Source organism: Canis aureus, chromosome 8 (assembly GCF_053574225.1).
Source record: "Canis aureus isolate CA01 chromosome 8, VMU_Caureus_v.1.0, whole genome shotgun sequence".
In the NCBI taxonomy this organism is placed as follows: Eukaryota; Metazoa; Chordata; class Mammalia; order Carnivora; family Canidae; genus Canis; species Canis aureus.
The window spans coordinates 41,066,040-41,085,117 of record NC_135618.1 but is presented as its reverse complement, the minus strand read 5'-3'; the positions used below and the strand labels follow the sequence as shown (position 1 = coordinate 41,085,117).

At 61.7% G+C, this 19,078-nt stretch overlaps 2 protein-coding genes across 12 annotated transcripts in view; both read right to left on the bottom strand.

The window, feature by feature from the left end:
- Positions 1-170: 170 nt before the first annotated feature.
- Positions 171-2,686, bottom strand: NUDT16L1 (nudix hydrolase 16 like 1). Of its 3 annotated transcripts, none has more exons than XR_013384888.1 (4): positions 2,494-2,686; positions 2,068-2,398; positions 1,302-1,524; positions 171-466 (listed from the first exon to the last, which is right to left on the bottom strand). XR_013384888.1 is itself a non-coding variant. In XM_077906485.1 (4 exons), exons 1-3 carry the CDS (start codon positions 2,641-2,643, stop codon positions 1,303-1,305), a joined length of 633 nt encoding a protein of 210 aa, XP_077762611.1. In that variant the 5' UTR covers positions 2,644-2,683; the 3' UTR covers positions 171-466; position 1,302. The 3 variants fall into 3 exon arrangements, 2 of the variants coding, with proteins under 2 accessions (XP_077762611.1, XP_077762612.1); XM_077906485.1 differs by having other exon boundaries at positions 2,138-2,398; positions 2,494-2,683; XM_077906486.1 differs by lacking the exon at positions 2,068-2,398 and having other exon boundaries at positions 2,494-2,685.
- Positions 2,687-4,381: 1,695 nt separating this feature from the next.
- Positions 4,382-19,078, bottom strand: part of MGRN1 (mahogunin ring finger 1) — a 61,289-nt gene continuing 46,592 nt past the window's right edge. The window contains exons 11-20 of one of the 9 annotated variants that reach the window (XR_013384885.1): positions 17,725-17,834; positions 17,177-17,251; positions 15,530-15,595; positions 13,637-13,863; positions 12,050-12,167; positions 11,786-11,831; positions 10,093-10,191; positions 8,052-9,408; positions 7,603-7,647; positions 6,733-7,317 (exon numbers count right to left, since the gene is read on the bottom strand). Coding sequence is in view for 8 of the 9 variants with exons in the window: in XM_077906452.1 (XP_077762578.1) it covers positions 5,850-5,962; positions 10,093-10,191; positions 11,786-11,831; positions 12,050-12,167; positions 13,637-13,863; positions 15,530-15,595; positions 17,177-17,251; positions 17,725-17,834 (854 nt within the window). In the remaining variant the exon portion in view is untranslated. Of the gene's footprint in view, positions 5,963-6,732; positions 7,318-7,602; positions 7,648-8,051; positions 9,409-10,092; positions 10,192-11,785; positions 11,832-12,049; positions 12,168-13,636; positions 13,864-15,529; positions 15,596-17,176; positions 17,252-17,724; positions 17,835-19,078 lie in introns of those variants that run through there. The other 8 variants (XM_077906454.1, XM_077906455.1, XM_077906452.1 and 5 more) reach the window with 8 other exon arrangements.

The following is a 19,078-nucleotide window of genomic DNA, read 5'->3' as shown; positions in this document are numbered from 1 at the left end:
GAACCTAGGCCCCTCCGTCAGGACAGAGACCACCGTGCTCAGAGCAGGGCCGACAGGGTGACCCCCTCCTGGCCCGGTCTGGCCCCGCAGCTAGGGCTGCCTCTGCTCTGATTCTACAAAAGCAACTGAAGAGTGGTGCACACCGCAGCCCCAAGGAAGGAAGAGAGGAACAAGGTACAGCTGTTTTATTTACAGAATGAAGCGCCTTTGCCCGCACGTGCTGGCCACTTCATCGAGGCTCTAAGGTGGAACAGACGCTCAGGCAGGGCCAGAGCACAGCTTTCCTTACCAGGCCAAGCAGGTATTGTGGAAACTCTGTTAGCTTCACAGAGGAGTCTTTCCAGACATATAGGGCCACAGGAGAGAGACTGCCAGTGCTGACCTTCCTGTCCGTGGCGGCTCTGCTGATGTCATTCTCCACACTCGGCCAGTGCTTCCCATGTCCTGGAGCTGCCTGCAGACTGTGCTGGAAATGGAGAAAGGGAGGCTTTCAAAGCCGAGGAAAGCAGTGAGCTGGGCTCAGCCCAGGTGCAGCCAGAAGCCCCAGAGAGAGGCCTGTGCCGGCGGCACCACAGCCACCCCAGGGAAGTGACGGCACGTCCACCTGGGCTGGGAGGCCTGTGTCCACTCCGTGCCGAAAGGAGCTCTTGGGCCTGGCTCCCGCCCTTAAGGCCCCGGGGCGGGGGGGTGGGGAGAAGAGGACCCCCTGCCCCCATACACCCAGCCCCAGGCCTGTGACCAGGACCAGAGATCACACAGAGCAGCCAAGAAGGGCCTTTCCTGTCCTCTTTCAACAACTCCAGCTACTATGGCCCCAACTAACCCTGGAGACCAAGTCCCAGTGAGGTGAAGGGGCCTTGAAACCTCACACTCAGGTCACACACCATAGAAAAAATTAACCAAGTAAGGCTAACAACCACCAATATTAACAGTAGGACATCCTGAGCCGAGCCAGCTTCTCGGCCGCGGGGCTGGCTGGTGACAGGACTCCGGGCAGCTCCACAAGAATAAACCAACTTTTCAGTGGTCTGTGTCCATCTACCCACCCCGATAAATGGGTGATACATCCACCAACCCGACTCCTGTGGAGGAGAGTTTGAGCCTTAGGGTAGGAGAGGATGTCCTGAGCCACAACTGACCAGGGTGGCTTCCCCGTAATCTGGCTGCCACCCTGTGGCTGCTCGGGGCAGGGGAGAACGAGATGCCCCCTTGCCCGGTGCAGCCAGGATACGGTGTGAGTGCACGCACGGGAGACACTCTCCCAGGAGTTTAGGGCAAGAGACACTCCACATAGACTCAACCTCAGGAGGAAGATGGGAGGAGCTTCTCCAGGGCTTTCTTCTGCTTCTCGGTGGCAGCAGCCAAGGCCTCAGCCAGCTTCTCCTCAGGCATCATGTTGAGCACCTTGAGAGCGAAGAGCAGCTGGTACTTGGCGGTGCTGGTAAAGGCGTTGCTCAGGAAGTTGGGAAAGCCACCGACTCGGTCCTTCTGGGTGTAAAGGGGGACTCGCACAAGCCCCAGCACCTGCACGGAGAGGAGACGGGAGTGGGCCCGGGACCCCCACCCATGGTTCGGCCCTAGCAGAGGGGCAGCCAGATTGCAGAGGCTGTAATGAGAGGCCCCGCAGGGTCTGGTGAGGCGGCAGCGAGCGGGGCCCTGGGAGCGGTGCGGCCCCTCTGCCCCAGGCGAGTGTCAGAGCCGACCCCATGCACCTTCGGCCCTCTGCTGCACTCCAGTCCCAGCCCCCGTCCGCTGGCAGGAGGTCCCCGGCTCACACCCCATGCTCCCCCTTCACAGGTGCCTCCCGGCCCCCCGGAACCATAACAACCATGAGATCCCGGCCCAGGAACCCGGCCCGTCCCCCCGCCCCCCGCAGGCACCACCCCAGCCCATCCCCCCACCGATCCCACTCCCCACTCCCAGGATTGGCAATGGCAGGCAGCAAGGCAGATGGAACACAGCCCCGAGGGAACCCCAGCCCCGGCCCCCCGTCCCTCTGCCCGCCCCAAGGCTGCACAGCGACACCCCGCCCAGCCCGGCCAGGGGACCCTCCGGGGGACGTGTTACCCATCGGTGCCTTCCGCGGGGCCAGAGCCAAACCCCGGGGCGGGGGGCGGGGCCCGGGCGGCGGCCCCACCTCCAGGCCGTGGTCGCGCGAGTGCACCGCGCTGATCTCCACGGCGTGCAGCTGCTCCAGCGTCAGCTGCCGTGCGTACAGGTGCGCCACGACGCGGTGCGGGCCCTCGGTCAGGTGGGAGCTCAGGTAGTCGGCCTCGGTGAGGCGCAGGCAGCCCAGGCCCAGGCCCAGCACCCGGTTCAGACCGTCCTCCAGAGACCAGAAGCGCCGGTCCACGAAGCCCCCGGGGAAGCCCAGCAGCCCGTCGAAGCGCATCTGCATCTGCAAGGAGCGCGGGTCACGGGCGCGGGGGGAGCGGCGCCCCGTCCCCGTCCCCGCCGCCCGCCTGCCCGCCCGCCGCCCGCCCGCGTCCTCACCAGCACCGAGAAGCGCATGGGGATGCGGCCGAACAGCTGCCCGGGGTTGGCGGCGTACAGCATGGCGTGGCACGAGTGGCTCCAGCCCGGCCCCAGGCGCATGGCCTCCACCCGGCTGATCTGCTTCAGCTCCGGCACCGCCGCCGACATCTTGACACGACCCCGCCGCGGCCGGAGCGCCGCCGCTTAAGTGCATGCGCGGCCCCGCCCCTGCCGCGCCCGGCCAATCCGCGGGCCGCCGCGCCCCGGCCCCGCCCCCCCGCCGCGCCGGCGCGTCCTTGCGGCGCCGAAGGGGCGTGTGCAAAGGGCGGGGCCGCGCTCGCCCCGGGCCCGGGGACCGCGGCGCCCGAGCTCCGCCCAGGCCAGCCGGGCCCGTGCATCCTCCCAGTCGGACCAAGTGCGGTGCAGGTGTCAGGGCGCCCCGCGCCGGGGCAGGACCGGGGCGGGGCCGGGGCGCCAGCCTGCAGCCCCGTCCCGGCGTGCACAGCAGGAAGCCCCGCGGGCGCCGCCCGGGTCGGGGGGTGGCAGCGTCCCCGAGGGGGCCCGCTCAGGGCCCGCCCAGACCTCTGCTTCCTCTCGGGGCGGGCGCGGAGCAGCGGGCCGGAGGGGCCACACCCGCACCCCGGGGTGGGCGCCCAGGGCCGGGCAGGGACCGGGCGAGCGCTGCGGGGACCCACGGGCCCCGCGGTCAGGCCTCCCACGGGCGGCCGCGGCTGGCAGGGGCAGGAGGCAGAGGGGAGGCTCTGCACGCCCCAGCCCCACGCGGCTCTGGCCCGTTGGCGGGAGCGCAGAGGGCTGAGCGCCTGCCTTGGGCTCTTGGGCTCCGGGCTCGGTCCCGGGGTCCCGGGGTCCCGGATCAAGTCCCGCATCGGGCTCCTTGCGGGAGCGGCCTTCCCCCTCCTCCTGTCTCTTCCTGTGTCTTTCCTGAATAATATATACAATCTTAGGGAAAGAAATGCCGAGGGAGCCGCTGCGATGCAGGGCGGAGGATGGCAGCCTGCTTCGGGGCATCATGGACCAGCTGGCAGAGGACAGCGGTGTCCCCACTGAGGTCCCGAGTCGGGGGGACAGTGCGGCCCGGGCCTCGGGCACCAGCTACTTTCCCTCCTGGGGGCCGCTCGCTGGGCCGGGGCCTCTAATCCATTCCGCACGACAGCCGGAGAGAGCCGGACAAAAACCGCTGACTGTACCCAGAATAAAACTCCGTCCCCACGAGGCCCTGCGGCACCAGCACCCCCCACCCCTCTATTCTGATACTCCAGCGACCAGAGCCACCAGGGCTCAGCGGTCACACAGGCTCACTCTGGCCCCAGGGCCTCTTTTTGCACTTGCTGTGCCGGCTGCCCGGGCACCCTCCAGGGCTCAGACGAAACGCCTCCTTGGAGAAGCCCTCCTCCACCACCTGGGAAGCACCCCATGTAGCTCCAGCATGTCACCAGCTGACTTCCCCAGTCACCAAGCCTGGGGCGGCTCTGATTACCTGCTCAGTGTCACTGCCTAGGACACAGACTCGCAGCGGCCTGCACCTTGCCTGGGTGGGCCCTCCCGCACCCCAGCACAGGGGTGCCCAGTAAGGATCTGCGGGAGGGATCAGCGACCAAGACAAGGAGCCCATTGCTCAGAGGGCAGGCCGCGTCCCCAGAGTGCGCTTCGCCCCGACCCAGAGTCGGCACAATGACCACAGTTGTGATAAGCAGCAGCTCGCGTGCCTCACATACCATGTCATGCACGCTCGCCCTCTTCAAGTCACGTGTCACTGACCTCACACCCAGAAGTGGGGGCCACAGCCACACGTCAGAGCTGCCGTGAGCCACTCGCTGTCCCGCCTCCAGACCAAGGAACTGCGGATGTCCCTTGGTGCAATGCGCAGAGGAAGGAGCGGACCAGATATTGCTGCAGGATTTTATTACTATAAATATACAGTAAAAACGAACAAAAACTAGCCAATCAGAGTACGTCAAATGATAGCACATGTAGTCCAAGGCCAGTCTGCATCCCGGCCTTCAAACAGATTACTGGCACCAATACCAATGGCAAGAGGCCAGGGTTGGCTGGGGGGGGGGGGGGGGGGGCGCGGGCGGGTGCGGCCAGCCCACGCATGGGCCTGCACTTGGGGCGTGCACTCGGGCATGTGCCCCCAGTGTGTACGCAGGCGGGGAGGCGGGGTACGAGTGGTGGGGAAAGAGCTGGCCTGAGCCCGGAGAGCTGCGGGTAGGCAGCGCTCTGCTCCCAGGCTCCCCTGGAGAGAAGACGAGTCCTCTCCTGCTGGTTTCTCCCTGGCACCCAGCCGGACGAGCCACAGGGAGGGTGCTGGGGTGGGGCACAGGACCCCACGGACTGCTGGCTGCCCCAGACCTGTCCTTCCCAGGGTGGCTCCTGAGGAAGTGGCCCTCTGCACCCCCGCCCCAGGGAGCTGTGCAGCCCCCTTCACCTGTCTGTTGCCCAAGAAGTTTTGCTTTAAAAACAAAAGCAAGGTCACCTCAGATGGGATGTGCCATGTGCCTCCCCCAGGCAGGTCCACCACGGGGACCCCAGACAGGCTAGGTCAAAGAGAAACCAAGTGACATTCCAGGGGTAAAGAGGGAGTGGGGACTGCTCAGATCCCTCCCTGGGGCACTAGCCCAGCAGAGGGACCTGCCACATGGGCACTGCCGCTTCAGAGAAGGTGCGGGAAAGAGAGGGCCGGGCGCTCCGCCACCGACGGCCGCAGATGGCCTGTGTTCAGCGCCTGTGCCCCTAGGTCGGGGGGTGGGGGAGTTTGGGGGGCAGCCCCTCCCCCGACTGGCCCGGGAAGGGGAAGCAGCAGCAGAGGGCACAGACAGGCTGCCAAGGACATAGGCGCACGCAGGGGGTTGGGGACAGGCACTGTTTCCTTCACTGAGTGTGACTCAGCCCCCACTTCCTTCCGTCTTCCGGCAACAAGGCCCCTGTGACATCTCCCGGGAGGGTAACTCCTCACCCACCAATACACTTTTCTTCTGAGAATTTGGGTTGAGTTCTTGGGATGTCAGGGCCCCAAGAGCTGGGGTGCTCGGAGAAGCTGATCCAGGCTGCACGTGGGTGGTCAGCCACCAGGCCCGGCCACTCAGCCAACGGGGCGGGCAGGGGAGACCCCAGAACAGAAAGCTGCAGTCCTTCATCTTGTACCATTTACAAATACATCAACTGTAGAAAAAGGAATTTGTCAGAGGAGATCGTCCACTGTGCTCTTCAATCAAGGGTCGGATGGCCCCTTGGAGCCAGTGGCCACGCAGAGCGTGCAAGACGGGAGAGGCCAGGGGTCACGCTGGAATCTGGCGGCCCCTCGGCAGAGTCTGGGGAGCTAGGCGCTCCACGCCGCCAGCCTGGCCAGGCTCTCAGAGTGGGGTCAGCTCAGTGGCCCCAGGGTCAGGACTGGGGCCACCAAGCACAGGCCGGGGTGGGCCAGTGGTACGGAGGCTGTGGGGCGGCTCCATGGAGGTGGACCATCCTGCAGGCAGGAGCAGAGGGAGAAGCGGTCACGCTGGGCCAAGTTGCCCACCTCATCCGTCCCGCTCAGTGTCTGCCGACCGTGCCCCCCCTTCCCGGGGGTAGGGCCACCCAGAGCCCCGGAAGTGCAGCCCCAGCGAAGTAAGGGCGGCCTGTCTCTCTGGGAGCACATCCAGGACACTGGCACCAGCCGATGCCCCAGAGTAGAATGTAACGGGGCGCCGTGCGTCCTGCCCCCAGGTCTCCCCCTCGCCTGGTCCGGGCTTCCGGGGACGCGACCAGCGCTGTGGTCACCACTGAGGCCAGGACGCAGGCCCCGCGTGCGCGTCACGCTCAGAGGGTCCCCGGAGCCCCTCCCGCCTTCTTCAGAGGCCCCTTCCGCCACGATCGCGCTGCTGCCCCCGATGCCTCGGGGCGCTCTGTCCCTGGACCCAGCGTGCACCCCAGGGCGTGGGTGCGGCTGTGACACAGGCCTGCAGTGGCGAGCGACCGGCACAACTGTCAGGGCCACAGAGGGACGGCTGCCGGCCGCCCGCCCCCGGACACGGGCTCCGTCACATAGCAAACCAAGGAGCGGAGCCCTCTGCCACCTGTCACCTGTGACACAGACCCCGAGGGGGACAAACTGTTTTCTTAGGGTCTGTGGCTTCGTGCAGGGCGTCAGCTGTGCTATGCAGCCCGCAGGCAAAACCGCTCTCTGCAGCTCAGCCTGACCTCTGTGTACTGTCTACTTCTGGAAGTTTCACCTAGATCACAACACTCAACATCCACTCACATGGAGGCTGGAGCCGACTTTAGAAAAGCGTTGGGCCCTATTTGAACAGAGGGGAAGATTCGTCAGACGAAACATTCAAGGAGGACAGGAGAGGTTTGTGCGGGGACACAAGAGCAGCTGTCATGAGTGGACAGACACCGAAGCTCAGGACGGCTGGCCTGCAGGAGGGCCGCACAGCAGCCTGGGGCACGTCTCCCAGCAGGGCTGCCAGGACGGCCGGAGTCCGGCTGCAGCGCCCCAGCCCACACGCGTCTGGGAAAGCACGGGCCACCGAAGGCACCAGGTCCTCCATGGCCAGACTTCCCAGAGCCGCTACCATCATGTGAAGAAGGGAAGAGGGTCTTAAACACACTGGCCGGTTTTGCTGGTGCTCTTGGAACCACCTGCCAAGGTCACCCAGGTGGAGGGCATCTCCTGCTCAGGCCAAGGGTCAACCTCACATGGCCTCCTAACAGGCTGATTTCAGCATGTGCTGGTGTTCTGGAAGGTTCCACAGGCAGGCTGGGGAACAGGCTAATCAGCAGCAACAGGGGGGTGGGGTCTCAGCAAGGGCTAAGTCACCATTCCTGGGACTCTAAAGGCTAGAATAGAAAAGCGTGGCTGGGCCACTGAGTCCAGACAGAAAAAGTCCACCGATGTCAGACCCCCCAGGACCACCTCTTCGGGGTGAAGGTGTAGCACGTTTGGAGAGCTCTGGATTCAGAATCCAGGACCCCAGGGAAGACATGGACGTGGAAGAAACCCAGAAAAGGGGCAGGAACCCCCAGGAAGGAAGTAGGAGAGGGAGAGGCAGCTGGTCCTGCTCCAGCACGGTCAGGGACGCCCCTCAGAGCCACCCCACAACACGTACGAAGGCGATCACGTACCAGCTTACTCCTCTATACCAACAGAGCAGGAGTCAGGCCCCAGGGCTGTGCGGAGGAGGAGAGAAGCTCAGTTAGCAAAGCACTCACACAGACAGCACATCCCGCAGCAAATGCACTGCTTCAGGACGAGATGCCCCGGGGGGACACATGAGACACGATGCCCACACAGACCAATGTGCCAAAACAAAGGAGAACTGGGCCACAGTGCAACGCAGAGGCGCTCAGCCCGGAGAAGCACTCACAGGGCAGGGCCTGGGGCAGGCGGGGCTCACCTGGCGGAGGGTGGACCCAGGGAGGGGCCCCCCGCCCCCCAGGCTCGCCGCTTCCAGCATCCAGGTTCCCTCGCCCGACCTCCTTATCCCCCCACCCACAGTAAGAACCTAATGTTCGCTCAACTGTGCCCATCCACCAGGGGACAGCCGTGCAGCTGTTACCAAGAATGAACACACCCATGTGCTCGTTCCCACTCTTGAACACATGCATGTGGGAAAGACGTTTAGGATCTCTGCTGAGCAAGAGCCAGTAGCAGGAGAAAAGGTTCTGGCACGGGAATAAAGGAAGACAGGTACACATATGCTTGTAAAGGTGTGCACGTCTGTGAGGACCCCGGCCTCCCCCTGCCCCGCCAGGTACAGTCGGCAGCGCTCGTGAGGACCGGGCTCCAGATGCTAACCCACGGGGCACCCGTGCAGGGGGGCACAACCAGGTGAGTCGCAGGCCCCAGAGCTGCCTCCTTATGCCCCGTGGCCGGACACTGCCTTCTGCTGCCCCCGAACACGGATTTCCGCCTCTCCTTTATCACCTGCACAGCCAACGTGCTTCCCGCCCCCTCCGTGGAGCTGAAGGTGGCCACGTCACTGGCCTAGGGTAGGGGTGACAGAGCCAGAGAGCCTGGTGTCACCTGTGGGCAGAGCCCAGCGGCTGCGGCCTGTCCTGACCTGCAGACACGCCGGCAGCGCGGGGGTAGCACTGCCGGGGGGGCGGGGGGGTCCAAGGTGCCTCCTCAACCATAGGACCACAACTCCCACTCGTGGTTCTAGGAAGTCCCTCTATGGGCTCTCCCCATCCACCCAAACTTGTAATTATAAGGAAATCCTTGAAGTTCCTTGAAAGAACTTACTGGAATTGTGTTACTCTATGGAATACTGGTCCTAGGCATGGCTTTCACCCATGGGTCTCTCTGGGTAGGCCCCCGAGTGCGGATAAACATATGACCCTGCCTTCCTACACCTGGTGACAGGCTACCCTCTGGGCTATAGGGACCCTGTCTGCACAGGCCACTGCTTGTCCAGCTGGGGCGGGTGGGACAAGAGACACCTTCACACCAAAGCACATCACAGCCAGGCCCGAGGCACAGGTCAGGTCACCGGGAACTGAGCAGCAGTGAGTCCTGGGGCAGGCGGGGGGCAAAGGTCTTCCTAGCCACAAGGCAGGAGCCTGACTTTCTGAGGGCACCGTGGCTATTTATCTTCATATCGGACCTTAGATGGTATCTTAACAGGCAGCAGGCACAAGTCTCAGAGCCCCAAGTCCTGTCCCCCATCTCTGGAGCTTAGTACTTCAAGCTGAGGATCTTGACCCTGAGGAGCAGAGAGAGGAGCTGGAGGCGGGGGACAGAGGCCTCTGGAAATTGGGCCAGAGGGACACCTGGGTGGCTCAGTGGTTGAGCATCTGCCTTCAGCCCAGGGTGTGATCCCAGGGTCCTGGGATCGAGTCCTGCATCGGGTTCCCCGCAGGGAGACTGCTTCTCCCTCTGCCTGTGTCTCTGCCTCTTCCTCTGTGTCTCTCATGAATAGACAAATACATCTTTAAAAACAAAAAGAAAAAAAAAAAAGGGAAAGGGGGCAGAGCAATAAGACCTCTCCCCACTGCCCTAGGGCCTTGCAGGCGCCTGGCCCCACCCGTCCTCCCAGCACCGGCCTGGGATGCACGGCTTCACCTGCACCCTGTGAGCACTCATCGGCCCCCCAGGCAGGTGGTAGAGGGCTGGGGGCCAGCATCAGGCCCCGGCGTGCAGCTTTCTGTCTATAGCTCCCTGGGCAGAGGCCCTGCTGCTGGGGCACCCAAACAGGGCCTGCTGTACCCACGGACGAAGGAAGAGTGGGAGATTCCAGTGGGACTAGGTCTGCCCACCGGGCCCAAGCAGGAGATGGAGAGAAGGACCAGCTTCTCCTGCCTTCCCGACACAGACCTGGCTCCAGGGTGCAAAGGGGCCTCAGGCACAGGCTCTGCACCAAAGAGTCTCAGCGGAGGGTGGGGGGCTGTAGAGCCGGGGCCTGGCTGTGCTTTGGGGTTGACAGAAGGAATATGGGCAAAGCCAGGGAGACACCTGGGCTCCCAACAGGCCAGCCCCTCCCTAAGCAGTCAGAGCAGACCCCTAGCTCCACGGGGATAGTCACCGCACTGCCCCCTGGCCCGGTGGGCCCCAAGGTCCATGCGATGGTGACAGTACACCGCACTCCCCCCAGTTCAGCTGCCGAATGCTGTTACCTGGCAGGTAGATATCAGCTGGCAGGCGGGGCTGGCCATGGCTGCAGGGCTCAGGGCTGCCGTCCTGTAGGACGTTCTCGATGGACGGCACTCGGCTCCCTGCAGAGGAGAGGGCAGGTCAGAGGCCCAGAGGCAGAAGGTGGCCACTGTCCCTCTGGTCAGGACCCCCAGGAGCCTGTCTTTCCTGCCTAAGGGCTCTGCAGCCACTGGGGGCCAGACCCTACCCTGACACCCTCCTCCGCCCTCTAGGCCTGAGAGGCAAAGGTTTGCTTTTCTTTACTACCCTTCTCTCCCAACTCCAGCTCGGGGCTTCTGTTTTTCATTATAAACACATTATATGGGATCCCTGGGTGGCGCAGCAGTTTAGCGCCTGCCTTTGGCCCAGGGCGCGATCCTAGAGACCCGGGATCGAATCCCACATCGGGCTCCCGGTGCATGGAGCCTGCTTCTCTCTCTGCCTGTGTCTCTGCCTCTCTCTCTCTCTCTCTGTGTGTGTGTGACTGTCATAAATAAAAATAAAAATTAAAATTAAAAATTAAACACATTATATACCCGAGAAATGGTAATAAGTTTAATATCTCCTGTTTATCTTTATCCTTCCAGCTGGGCCACACACCCTGCAGGGGGCAGCTAGCGCGGCCACCTCACTCTCACACAGCAGTGCCCAGGGCTGCCCAGGGTGTCCTCAGGGGGAGGTCCCCTCTGCAGAAGCGGGGCCTAGGCCCCGTGACGGGCACAGAGGGGAGCCACACAGTCTGGGCACCTGCTCTGCGCAGGGAGGCAGGCAGGAGTATCGGGAGAGGCTCAGGCCCAGGCTGAGGTGGGGGAGCTCAGGCCTAAGAGGCAGGACGTGAGGACACCCAGACCAGGCACCCTGCCCTGGGCACCAACACTTACACCCAGACCCAAGGCCCCAAGGCCCAGCAACCTGCAGGCAGGCCCCACACGCTGGGGGCGGGGAGCCACTCCCAGGGTGGATGCGGGTCACCGCGGTACAATGCTGACTGGGGAACCTCCTGGCAAGGGAGTGGCTGCAGGTTACTTTGGGGTCCTTACCATGCTGCAGGCCTGGGAGCCAGCCAGCCAGCCAGCCAGGGCTACTTCCTGCCTCTGTCACCTCCCAATTAAATGGCTTTGGGCCTCCAGCCACCCCAACCTGGAGGAATGACTGGGTTGGTGGTGGGATGACACCTCCCCAGCTGGGAGACGGAGCACCTCATCATATCCCACAACCAGTGTGAGGTCAGGTAGGGGTCACGCCCCACACAGAGCCCAGTGCCCACCAGTGGCAGCTGGACTCAGGACCCAGCAGGCTACTCTGTGCTAAACTCTCCACGGAGAGGTGCATGGCCCCTTCCACGGGACACAGGGACACGCGGAGGAGGGGCCTGACTGAGCTAGGCACCTGCACCCCACTGTCCAGCCTCTGGCCTCAGGAGGAACCCTGGGTCTCTCCAGGTGCCAGCTGGGCAGCCCGTAGGGGACCTGCATGAGCAGCTAACCGCCACTACTATGTGCTGGCTGGGTGTGGAAGGAAAACCAGGAGGGCCGGGGGCTGTCCTCTGGGAGGTCCTGCAGTAAGGAACTCATGACCTCCAGGAGGGGAGCCAGTGCGCTCTGAAGAGCTACCCTCCAGAAGCCTCTGGCAGAGCCGCTGGGGAGGCCCGAACGTGCTCCTGAGGAGAGGGCTTACCTTGCTTTAATGCCGCTGCCTCGTCCGCCTCCTCCGTTACGAAGCTCTGGGAAACAAGGACAATGTGTGGCTGCAGCTCTGGTGCCACTGGCCCAGGACTTCCCGCACAGCAGGAGCCCCAGCAGCCCCCGAAACAGGACCCACCCCACAGATGAGGAAACCAGCCAAGGTTGCTGCCACGCGAGCAAGCGGTGGAGGGGGGCCCTGGCCACAGGTCTGGGGCCCACGGACAGGCGGCGGGGCCGGGGTGACGGTGGGCCTCACCTCGGGGGAGCTGCTGAGCGCCAGGCCCACCCCACTCAGCGGGGGAGGGGCGTCCGAGTCCTGGGACAGCTTCTCTTCATCCTCTTCGTGGATGGGGGACGACGGAGACCGCAGGGTGCTGGGGACAGACAAGACGGGGTGGAGGGCATGTGGATGATAAATGCCAACCCACCAAAGCCAGTGCCACCTGTGGGGAGGCGGGTGCACAGCAGGACGCCAGCAGGCACAACGGCGGGCTGGACCCGGAGGCCATCCCCGGTGCGTGCTTGCACGGGCCTGCACACGGCTCCGTGTTTCCAGAGGAGAGCATCATGATGGTACCCCTGGGGTGGGGGGCAGCAGGAGACACCCCCACACTTCTTTCTCTATCTGGAGGGGCCCTGCCACGTGTGTAATCACAGGGGCCAGGCCTGTTTTACAGAACGTCCGCCTTTACTTTTCTTAAAACCACAGCACACAAGAGAGAACTAGAGAATATTAAGCTAAGCAAAATAAGTCAGAGAAAGATAATTATCCCATGATTCCCTTTATGTGTGCAATTTAAGAAACAAAACAGATGAATGTAGGAGAAGGGAGAGAAAAATAAGATAAAATCAGAGAGGAAAACAAACCAAAAGAAACTCTAAACCCTAGGAAACCAGCTGCGGGTTGCTGGAGGGAAGGGAGTGGGGGGACAGGGTAACTGGGTGACGGGCATTAAGGGCACGTGACGGAACGTGCACTGGGTGTTACAGGCAACGGGTGAGTCATCGACCTCTACCCTGAATCTAATAACACACTATAGGTTAACTAACTTAGATTTAAATTTAAAAAATAAAATAAACAGCACATGTGAAAAGAGGCTTAACACAGAAGGCTGGTCACCTGTCTCGCACTGTCCAGGGGGATCGTGACTGGACCCTCTGCTTCTCAGGCATAACTAGGGCAACATCATGTGCCTGGTTTCGTGGTGGCCCAGGTTTGACTGCCACTGCTGCTCACACAGCAGGATGTGCCCACGTGACCAGCCCCCAGAAAATCCTGCGACCCTGAGACTCCACGGGCTCCCGCCATGTCCTGTGTGGCCTGGGACGGGGTGGGACGCTGGGCACCTCTGGGCTCCACCAGCGCATCTTTCCAGCTGCTTTGCTCTCTCTACTTTGCTGTAACCTTTATCCATAACCTAACCTGCTACTGATTCTGTGAGTCATTCTAGTGAAATCACCCAAAAAAAGTTCTAAAACTAAACCCACACATACACCTGCTTTGCACTTTTTCAAAAAATTAATCAATCAATCAATCAATCTGTCTATGGGGGGGTGGGGAGACCGCATGAATGCATGCAAATGGAGAGGGATGGGGCGGGGCAGAGGGGGAACAGAGGGAGAGGGAGAGAATCTCAAACCAATTCCCCACTGAGCCCAGAGCCCAATCCTAGGACTCAGAGACCATGACCTGAGCCGAAGTCAGACGACAAACTGAGCCACCCCGGCGCCCCCCGGCTTTGCCCTGCCTCCACGACACCACGCATTTCCCCAAGCCCCGCCACAGAGCGGGTGGGTGGTTCCCACGTACCACCCCCAGAGGGAATCCTGGCATCAGCCTCACCTGTCAGGGGATCTGCTCCTCGGCTTGCCCTTCTGGTGGCTGCTTTCCAGGATTCGATCGATCCCAGCAAGTGGACAACTGGCCTGGGACAGGCCATCCGAGACGCCTGAGTAGGTGATCTCCTCATAGAGGGGGGCTGATGGGATGGCTGGGGAGATGGCCCGAAGGCCGTTGAGCGCCTCCAGCAGGGAGATGGGCTCGTAGCCAGGTGGGACGCTGTCAGAGCTCTGCGGGGACAAGGGTGGGTGAGGGACAGGCCGGCCACACTCCCTGCCCGCTGCCCTGGGCCACAAAGCCCCAGACGCTGGGCTTGTGCCCCAGGGACGTTCTACTCCCCAGAACCTGCCTTCTGACCATCTCCTGTCCACTCCACCTTCCAGGGATCTAAATCCCCGTCCCTCAGAGGGGCGCCAAGAACACCGCAGCAGCATCAGACACCCTCCCCAGGTTCCCTCGGCCATCAGCCGCAGCACACGGCCTTGGATGCCCATTCTGTGCCCCAGATGAAGGCAAGAGGGCACCTGGGAGCCCTCCCCACCCCTGGTCTCGGCCAGCCCCTACCTGGCTTTCTGTTCCAGAGGGCACCTGGGAGCCCTCCCCACCCCTGGTCTCAGCCAGCCCCTACCTGGCTTTCTGTTCCTGCCTGGCACAGGTGGAGAGTGAGGGGTCAGAGAGAGAAAGGAGGCTCAGGAGCAGGTGGAGAGCAAAGCCATGCCGAAGGCGGGAGAGGCCAGTGGAGCAGCGTGTGTTCTAGCCCAGGGAGGGCCTGGCCCCGCGGGGAGCTTTGCCCAGCACAGGCATCTGGCCCAACTTGAGACCCTGTGTGTGCCTGAAACAAGTGTCCACTGGAGGTGACGTGTGTTTCAGGTGCTTCTAATGGGCACCTCTGGTTCAGACCCAGTCTTCCCCTTGCTGGGAGTGGAGCAAATCAACAGACTGAGTCCTGCTTTAGAGTTAAGGTGTGGGGAGATGCCCGGGTGCTGAAGACGTGAGGCCCCCAGGCCACTGCGCAGGCAGGACAGCCCCCCCGCCTCGCTCTCACTAGACAAGGCAAGGGACCAATGCCCTGCAGTGCTCCCACTGTGAACCCCCGCCCGCCTGCCCGCTCTGCTGGGAGGAAGGGAGAGCTGCCTTTCAGGGACGGAACAGCCCTGCGGACCAGGAAAGGCAGAAGGGCCAGGCAGAGCTTCCCCGAGTGCCCTGGCCACCTGGCCCGTGCTGCCCTGTATCCGCTCCCAGCCTGCCTTCCACTGAAAGGTCAGTAATTGCTTTGAACCTCCTCATCCTCCAAAGAGGAAAAAAGCCTCTCTCTGGGTTGGCCCTCCCGTGACCTCCGCCGCTCTAAGTTCTGCTGAGGGGCCATGGGGGTCAGTAGAGGCTCCAGGCAGAGGCTCCCGCCTGCTCCCTGAGATGCAGGGAAAATGCAAGGAAACCAAGTCCTTGACCCAAAGAGCTAACATCCAAGGTGGACAGAGCAGGGGATGCAGGATGACAAGCAAGCGCGAGGAAGACTGTTTGCAAAAACTAGAAGCAAGGTGAGTGAGTTCCACCTCCAACATCATTCCACTGCCAGCAAGAAAAAAAAGGGAAACGAGGCCATTGGGGACCACGGGCAGAAGCAGAGCTGGCGAGAAGGGGCAGCCCGAGGCCGGCGCTGTTGCCGCCTGGCAGTGGGGATCCAAGACACTGGCTTTTTGCCGACAGACCTTGAGCTTTGCTTGTTCCACAAAACTCCCTTCCTGGGCAGGGACGCCGGGACTGGGGAGAGTGGATTTGACAGATTAAATTAACCAAACACGTTAGCCTGGGGTGAAAATGATTTCCCATACTTGTCATTGGTTTAATCATCAGGGTGTGGGGCAAAGATGTGGCCACAGGGCCAAACACACTTACTGTTTCCCTTTTAGGTTTCTTGCTGGCCAGTGAGGCGGGGTGCGCCTTTGATTTTTTAAAGGGACACTGTCAAGATAAAAATCATATGTTTTACAACTGCCATCCCCCAAACCGCACTGGAGCTGGCTGGCTGGGGCGTGTCTCGGGCTTGCTGGCCTCTGGGTGTGCCGTGAGCCTGTGCCTGGCAAACTGAACCTGCACATGAGGTCTGGGGACCTGGCCAAGTGCACATTCTGTAGGGCCTGGGCCTGGGCATCTTTGCAACTCCCAGAAGCAATGCCGCTGGTAGAGCCCATCCCTGTCCCACTGGCCACCGTCGTCTGGGTTACCCCGAGAAGCAGGTCCTGGCCAGCACAGGCAGGAGGCTAGCCAGGTGCTCCTCACAAGTGGGCCCCGCTGGGCACGAGAAAGGGACACCCCACCCCGTACTTCTATGAGGTCTGCCACTGTCTCATAAACTCATCACCAATGTCCAACTCCTAAAGGAAGCTGGGGAGAAAAATCAGCCCTAAATCACCCCCATTCCTCAATGACCGTAAAGGTCTCACTGAAGAAAATTTGGGTTCTCCACACCACTAGGTGCAAATTGCTCATTCAGGGAACATGGTGGAGAACCAGAGCCCGTTATTTGGCTATCTTAACTCTCTGGAGGGGAAGGCACCGGCCCTCTGGAGCATGGGAAGCTCACAACCCAAACCCAGGGCCGCCCTGTAGTGTGAGAGCCATCTCGGCACTCTCTGGATAAGAGGGACAGACATGGGAAGGTCAGGCCGGCTGCTCAGACTCCAGGGCAGAGCCTGGGAAGGGCACACACAGGCAACAAGAAAACCCACCGTCCACCCCTGAGCACCCCTCCTCTCCCAGGAACAAATCACATCTCACTGCTAACTTCTCTACTAAAACTGCATGGCTGGAGAAAATGTTCCGTGTTCCTCAGTCAAGCCCAATATTAAATAACACTGGAGGGCCGTTTCGGGAGTAGTAAGCCCTGATGCCAACAGGGGCCCAGCAGGCAAAATACACAGTGTGGCTGGCCTGGAAAAGTGGGGGTGATGGGGACCCCACCTCCAAGGCAGCCTTGCATCAGCTTGAGCTGCAAGACCAGACCTTCAGATTTTGAAAGAGAAGCCAGAAATCTGAGTCTTATGGAAAATTTCCAGCCTTTAAACACTGGCCCAATATTCACACACACTGCACAGGCCCAACATGGGACACTCACCAGCGCAGAAGCCCATCTTGCGGGTGTGCAAACCACAGGGTTTGGGTCCTTTCCCTCTGAGAATCACTGAATCCCAACATCAGACTCACCGGCAGACAATGGCTGTGGCCGGGCGGGGGCGGGGCTGGGAGCTCAAGACCTGGGCCAGCCCCTCCTGTCTCTGCTGTGCCTCTCTGCCGTGTCTCGGCACCTACTTTTCTAGTCCCATCCCCGTCTGTGTCTCCTCTGTGTCTCTCCCAGTGCCTCTCTGCATGTGTCTCTCCCCATGTCTCTGTGACTGTGTCTCTGCTCATCTCTATCCATGTCTGTCTCTGCTTCTCTGTGTCTCTACATCTCTCTCCATCTTCTGCCGATGTCTTGACCCAGACAGCCATCTCTCTCCCTGAAGCCTGAGTCTGCCTCCCCTCCTTTGCGTGCAACAAGCTCACCTCGCGGTTTCCCAGGAAGCAAGTGAGGTAGGTGGCTGCCAAGGCGCTCTCCTGTGTCCAGGCTGGGCAGCCCCCCTCAGTGGACAGAGAGGACAGATCATAGTCACCCACTGGGTGAGACTCAGCTCCTAGGACCCATACGGTGGCCCTGGCTATCTGGCCTGGTAGAATGATGGTGACAGACATTCAAACTCAATGGAGGGTTGCGTGCCGTCAGATGGCCTTTGCTCTCCGCAAAAACAACAATACTCTCAGGACCCGGGGCTCCCTGGGCCCAGCCTGGGTCACCCCATTCGGCCAGATGAGGACGGAGGCCCAGAGAGCCGGCAGGCAGTGAGAAGCAGACAGCCTGGCCATGCCCTTCCTTCTGGCCACAGGCCCAGGGCCTCTGACCAATGCGGCCCCACTGGGAAGCCGAAGCTGTCCTAACATCAAGGGTAAAGCCTGAGGGCGTCCGGACTGAGAGACTAAAAATGGGCAGGGGCTTCCTGCAGAAACCCCCTGTTCTCTGGCCTCCACCCCACAGCACAGAAGAAAGAGGCACTTACTGAATGTTCATCGTGGTCCATGCTCTGGGCCAGGACAGGGCTGAAGGAGACGGGGGACAGGGCTCCCGGCTTCTTCCTCACTGCCCGGATCTGCAGAAGGGCCCGGAAAGCTGTGGCAGAGGGAAGGGCTCCCATCAGGCAAGGGGCAGCCAGTTCCGGAACCACGGAGGCCCTTTAAGCCCCGGGGCCACCGGCCACCCACCCACCCACAGTGGTCCTAGGACAAGCCACATTTCCAAATCAGAGGCAAAACAGAGTGATCACCAAACCGCCCCAGAGGGGAGACGGGAGCCCAGGAGTGCACTACCCAGTTCAGGTGGAGCTTCCAGGGCAGCAGGGAGGGTGCCACCAGCCTCACACATGCCAAACCCGGGACTACACCCTTGAATGTGGTGGCGGCATCATTCCTGGCGACCAGGTATCTCCTCCCGGAAGTTACACCAAGGACAGGCAAACATACATATGCGAATGTCCCTAACAGCACAATCTCTACACCACAAAACCAGAAGCAGCAAGAATTGGGAAAATAAATTAGGACCAAGCTACTGGTCACCCTGATCAGTGTCCCTAATAAGAGTGTAATGCTGGGGTACCTGGGGGGCTCAGTGGTTGAGCATCTGCCTTTGGCTCACTGTGTGATCCCAGGGTACTGGGATCGAGTCCCACATCAGGCTCCTTGCAGGGAGCCTGCTTCTCCCTCTGCCTGTGTCTCTGCCTCTCTCTCTCTATCTCATGAATAAATAAATAAAATCTTAAAGACAAAAAAAACAGCGTAACGTTTATGAAAAGCACAGGTCACACACGGTAAACAGCTGCACACTGTCCCAGCACCTGCTAGTGACACCCACATCTCTAGCGCTGACGGTGGCTGCCCCAGGCTGCAGGCCTCAGAGACAAGGGCCCTGGCCCAGCTCACCCAGCCCAAGTGTCCCCCACACCTGCCAGGGGCCCATGCCCTAGCCCATCTGGGCCCCTGGGCCGTCACACCATGCCGCACCCGAGAACACCAGACACAGGGCCCCTGGGGGAGGCTGGCATTCAGCTCCTGCTCCCAGCCTGTTCCTCACCCAGGAGAGGCTACCCGGCCTGCTGCCTGTCCCTCTAGGGCCAGCACACAGACCCCTGCGGCCACCCCTGCAAGCCCTGAGGTCTCATCAGGGCTGGACTCCGGACCGCCCAGACCCCACAGCCTCCCCCTCCACTTCCACACGCTCAGCCTACCCCACGACCCCTGCACACACCTCACCACTAGTTTAGACCCAACCCTGCCCCTTACCAGCTGTGACCCTGGACAGGCTCCCTCTGAGCCCCAAGATACTGACGAGACAAGCGTGTAAAGCAGTCCGGGCCACAC

Bases quoted from the DNA above. Each gene is read 5' to 3' on its own strand.
- NUDT16L1 (XM_077906485.1), bottom strand. From the start codon at position 2,643: ATGTCGGCGGCGGTGCCGGAGCTGAAGCAGATCAGCCGGGTGGAGGCC. The intron at 2,399-2,493 runs GTGAGGACGCGG...CGCTCCTTGCAG, and splicing joins CCATGCGCTTCTCGGTGCTG to ATGCAGATGCGCTTCGACGG. The intron at 1,525-2,137 runs GTGGGGCCGCCG...CTCTCCGTGCAG, and splicing joins CGCGCGACCACGGCCTGGAG to GTGCTGGGGCTTGTGCGAGT.